Source organism: Bubalus bubalis, chromosome 12 (genome assembly GCF_019923935.1).
Source record: "Bubalus bubalis isolate 160015118507 breed Murrah chromosome 12, NDDB_SH_1, whole genome shotgun sequence".
Taxonomy (NCBI): Eukaryota; Metazoa; Chordata; class Mammalia; order Artiodactyla; family Bovidae; genus Bubalus; species Bubalus bubalis.
In genome coordinates this window covers 105658585-105663799 of record NC_059168.1, presented here as the reverse complement: position 1 = coordinate 105663799, position 5215 = coordinate 105658585, and the positions used below count along the sequence as shown (strand labels likewise).

The 5215-nt window shown below is 68.9% G+C and overlaps 1 protein-coding gene across 1 annotated transcript; it reads right to left on the bottom strand.

The window, feature by feature from the left end:
• Positions 1 to 662: 662 nt before the first annotated feature.
• TOR4A (torsin family 4 member A) lies at positions 663 to 2905 on the bottom strand. The gene is made up of 2 exons (XM_025262132.3): positions 2743 to 2905; positions 663 to 2049 (listed from the first exon to the last, which is right to left on the bottom strand). The coding sequence occupies exon 2, from the start codon at positions 2010 to 2012 to the stop codon at positions 792 to 794; it is 1221 nt and encodes a 406-aa protein (XP_025117917.3). The 5' UTR covers positions 2013 to 2049; positions 2743 to 2905; the 3' UTR covers positions 663 to 791.
• Between the last annotated feature and the right edge of the window lie 2310 nt (positions 2906 to 5215).

Genomic DNA, 5215 nt, shown 5'->3' with positions numbered 1-5215 from the left:
AGGATGGCAGGAGCTGGGATGGCAGGCATGAGGCCCGGCCCCAGGCCTGGGATGCACTGGGGACCAGGGAGGGAGCCCTATTAGAGGCCTCCAGGGAGTTCCGCACCCTGGAGCTGGCGGGGTGGTGGGGTTCTGGGGTGGGCAGGACCTCCCATGTGGGCCCACCACCTACTTGGGTCACCCTGAGGCCCCTTCTGGAGCATTCAGGGGGCTCCCCTGGATCAGCTCATTGGGTGGGGCACCCACCCAGCCCTTTTCCTCTCGGGGAGCCCCTGGGCCCAGGAGGCCATGAGAAGTCCAGGCCGGCCCAGGCGGTCCTGCCGGAGAAGTGGCGAGGAAGGTGGGGTGGGGTGGGGGGGTCTGTGTGCGCAAGTGTGGGTGTGGCCGCTGTGGGTGCTCTGGAGTCGTGCTCATATCCAGCTCTGCAGGGAGCCCTGTGCGACCCTCGGGGGGCTGCTCGCTGTCTGTGGCCATCCGCCTGCTAGACCACAGGGACAGACGGCCCACTCCTGGGGTGTGGGCCCCAGGGGACACACCAGCGTTGGGGATGCTGGCTGAATTACGGACCAGCAGGTGGCAGATGGGCGCTGAGGGGCTTGGCACTGGCAGAAGAGGTTAGAACTGACCCGGCCCGGCCCCCCCACTCCAGGTCCCAGCGTGAGCCGGCTGCGGACAGATTTATTCGGGCCTCACAGGCCGCAGCATACCCACAGTTCCCCCCTCCAACGACCATGGCCACACCGATGTCCCGTGGTGCCCGCGGCGAGCCACCGCGTCCAGGCCCGCCTGCGCTACAAGAGGTTGACCGCAGCCACCACCTGCTTACAGCCGTTGACGGCGAACTCGCGGCCGGCCACGCGGTAGTAGCTGAGCTGCGCGGCCAGCAGCTCGGCGCGGGCCTGCTCGGGGAAGAAGCCCTCCCCGGCCATCTCGTCCCGGAAGCAGTTGACCACGTCCCGCTTGTCCAGCAACAGAAAGGGCACGATGGCCGCGGCCTCCCACAGCGGGTGCTGGCGGACCAGCAGTGCGTGCAGGCTGGCGCGCAGCTCCTCCTCGGCCGCGCGCAGCTCCTCCGCCCCGTCGGCGCGCCCCGCGCGGGACGCGTTCTGCAGCACGAAGCGCGTGACCTCAGCGCCGCCCGCGCCGCTGAGCAGCACGTAGACGGCGTTGTGGAAGCGCGGCGGCCGCTCCGGCTGCAGGAGGCCGTGCAGCTCGTCCAGCAGCGCCGGCGGCAGCAGCTCCGCGTCCTCCAGCACCAGGAGCGGGGTCTTCTCCTCCGCCTCGGCCCGCGCCAGCACATCGGCCACGCGCCGCGCCAGCTCCTCGCGGCAGCCGGCGGCGGCGCGCGGCGCGGGGCAGTGGTGGCGCGCGTGGTACTGCAGCACAAGCGCGCCGTCCTCCAGCACTGCGCGGAAGTGGCGCGCCAGCAGGCGGCCCACGTGGCTCTTGCCCACGCCGCTAGGCCCGTGCAGCGCCAGGAGCAGCGGGCGGCTGTGCACGTGCGTGGCCAGGTAGTCCCGCAGCAGAGCCACGAGGCGGCCCACGGCCGCCGGCTGCCCGAACACAGCGCGCTGCAGCGTCTTCTCCAGCCCGTCCAGATCATAGCGCAGCGCGTTGTCGTCCAGGTTCTCAATGGCGTTGAGCACCTGGAAGCCCACGATGGCCACAAGCAACAGCAGGCAGCGCTGGGCGCGGCTCTGGCGCTCGGCGCGCGGCCCGAACTTGCGCGAGGTCTCGGGGTAGAGCACCAGGCGGCTGCGCCGGCGCCGCTTCCGCGCGGGTCTCGAGGCCCGCTCGGCCGGCCCGTCGAAGGTGAAGAACTGCGGCTGCTCCCGGTGGACGCGCAGCGCCGCAGCCCCGGGGTCCGGCGCCACGGCCGGCGGGGGCGGCCGCCGCTTGCGCAGGAGGTGCACTTGGTGGCGCAGGCGGACGACGGCGCGCACCGGGGCGATCACGCTCGGGCTGGGGGCGACCGGGGTCGAGGGCTCCGGGCTGGACTGGCCGCGGTCCATGGCGCAGGGGCGGTGCTTGGCATGCAGGTCGCCCTCCCTGCAACAGGAAGGCGGGGATGGTCTGCAGACTTCCGCCTGGCAGACTGGGACCCTCCCTCGGGATCTCACCCGCGCTGCGAGGCCCCCCGGAGGGCGGCCCGCTGCCGGGAGACCGGGACCGGCCTCTGCCCAGGAAACGCCTCCCCACGGGGCCCCAATGCAAATCTCTCGGGTCCTCGCATAAACAGCCTCGGGCCTTGAGGAAGTGACTGCGCGGGGTGGGGGTGGGGGGCGCAGTTTATCGGCCGGCAGGCCTCCCGGGCTTCCTGGAGGAAGGGTTCGTGCGGGCCAGGCGCCAACTAGGGGTAAAGCAGGGTCAAGGCCGGCCCCGCCCCTGCTGCAGCTCGCCTGCCGGGCGCCTAGAGGGGGCCAAGGCGAGCAGAGGTCCGAGCACCCTGGAGCTTGGAGGTGTCCCACACACGAACCCTGGGCTGGGGGGTACGGGGGGACTTCTCTCCAGATTGGGCTCGAGCCCCGTTCCCGAGCTGAGGCCAGGCCTCCCAGCCCCAAAGGAGGATCCTCCCAACATCCCTCCGGTGGACACACGAATGGGGGTGGGGGGCGCCGGGAAAAGAGACGGGTGGGGGTGGGGTGAAAAGATGGACAGAAAGACAAAACTCGGAGAAGGAGGGATAGTCCATGAGGAGACAGCTGGAGAAAGGTGGGGTGATGCCCTGGCCCACCCCAGTACCTGCAGCTGCGTCAGATCAGGCTCTCACTGGCCCCCAGACCGGCACGCCTGCCCACGCCCGAGGCTGGGGCTGGCCACTCAGGAAGCCGACAGAGCGGGCTTCCCTGCGCAGGTCAGGGTGGTAAGGGGCCTCACTGGGTCAGCGACACCTGCGGGTACCCTGGGAGCGTCCGGACTGGAGAAAGCCCTGGGGAGGTTTCCGCTTCTTTGCAAAGGAAGTGAGTCAGGGGTGCGGCGCGGGCGGGACTTAGGCTGGACGGCGGCGCCAGAGGGGAGGTCTGGCGGGCTTGCCCAGGTCCCCAGCCCATGGGTCACCTACCCTCCTCAGCCCTGCAGCCCTCCCAGACCTCCTGACTCTGCCCAGCCCAGGACACCCCCAGGACGCACCTCCCCTCCCCTGGGGCCACGGACCCCCAAGCTCCCCAGGGATATCTCCTCCCGCACCTGATGCCTCAGGGGGCGTGGTGAGGGGGATGGGTGTGTCCAGGCTGCCTGTTCGAAGGAGCGGAGTGGGTGGGAGGTCCTCTCCCCCTTCTGCTCCCTCAAGCCTAATCTGGGGGCCCCACAAAATAGGGTTCATTTCTTTTTCCTCCCTCTTCTGCCAGGACCCGGTTCCATTGCCCCCACCCATCCCTGCCTTTGTCCCCTGTGCCCCAGTCTAAAGCCCCCCAGAGACAGAGCAGCACAGGGCCAGAAGCCCCAGAACCGGGGAGAAAGCCCCACAGCGGCTCCGGCGCTGGCGGGAGAGCAGGCTCAGCAAGGACTCGGGCCAAGAGTTGGCAGGTGGAGACTGGGTCCTTCCCCAGCCACCAGCTTCAGCAGGCTGGCCAGCCTGGAGCGCCCTCTGCTCAGGAGCTTGTATCTGCAGGCTGCCTGGGGCAGGTCTGCTAACCAGTAGAGCCCGCAAAACCACACTGGCTCTGAGCCCAGCTGTGTCCCATGGGAGCCGGCGGACCTGAGCCCCCCGATCCTGTCCTGCCCACGGCCCCTCATCCTCCCTGTTTTTCCTCCTCCACATGGGTCCCTTTGCCCAGCGCACCACCCCTCCCCTCTCCCTAGCTTCCCTCCACCTCCTTGCTGACCTGCATTCAGGGAAGTATTGGTCGTGGGCTGGGGGTTCCGCCGTCCCCAGAAGACGGGGCCCCTGCCTGTCTACGTGTCTGCGCCCTCAGGCAGCCTCATTGAGAAGCCACGGCTGCTGCACACCCTCCCCCCAGCCTCGGACCTGCCCCTGCCACCCGCCTGCTGCCTCTGCGCTGAGTCAGGGGCCCAGGCACCACTTGGGCGTCCCCCATGTGGCCCCCACTCAGGGGGACAGGACAGGAAGGTGTTATCTGTTCAGGCCTCTGCTGGGCGTGGGGCACTTCAGAATCTTCAGGCTTCCTGTAGTCTACACTTCTGCCTGAGGGGAGGGCAGAAGCCTTGAAGGGCAGATGCAGAAAAAGATTGGGGGGTAGGGAGGAGCGCGGCCAGGTCTGTCCTTAACCGGTCAGAAGCTGCCTTTGCCAAATGCTGGCCTGCCAAAGCTTCTGGGGTCCAGAGCCCCCACACGGGGGTGAGGAGGGGGGTACGGGGTGTGTCAGGAGTCAAGTCAGGCCTCGGAGAGCCCAGGGCTAAGGCCTCTCCCCCTGCACTCTCCCCTGCCTCCAGGGGGACATCTCCCCTTCACCCCCACCCCACCCCACTGCACCCTCCCTGGGAGGTACTCCCACCCCTCCTCCAGCCCACGCCCCACCCAGCCCAGAATTCAGGTCCCTGTCTCTAACCTGGTCTCTGCAGACCCCTCTGCACCTTGCTGCCCACCCCAACCCCTCTGCCAGTCCAGTGGGGCACTGAGGTTCCCAAACTGCTGGCCTGGAGGTGGGCAGAGCCCCCACCTCTCATGTGCTCCTCCTCCCCTAGTTCCCGCGTGGATGCTCCCTTCCTCAGACCAGACCTCCCAGCCCCCGGCCTCCCATTGCCCTGCCCGGTCCAGCCTCAGGACCCTCACAGCCCTGAGGGTCCCTGAGCTCAGCTGCGCCCTCCCACCCGCCCACTTGGGCCTCCTCCTTCCTGCAGCCCCCCACCCACACCTGTCCTTGCAGCTCGTGCCCTCTACCCACCAAGCCCCCACCCAGCAGGACGCCACCCACTCTCTTGTCCGGCCCCTGGCCCCTCTGTCTGGGCAGGAGCCTGGCCCCGCGGGCCTGTCTGTCCACACTGACCTCGAACCTCAGGTGGGTCACGTGGGCCCTGCCTGGGTGCTTGCCCCTCCCCAGGCCCAGTTCCTTCCCTTCCCTCCCGTCCTGACTTCCTGCCCAGGACCTGGCTCCCTGCTTCCTGGGGGGAAAGCAGCAGCTGGAATGGATCCAGTGCCCGAAGCCCAGACCTGCCTCCTCCCTGAGAACCCTGTGCTTATGAGGGGTGCCTGGCACGGCCCCCCCACCCACTTGGTGACACCCCAGCCTGTCCCTCCCACACCCCTTCCCCATTC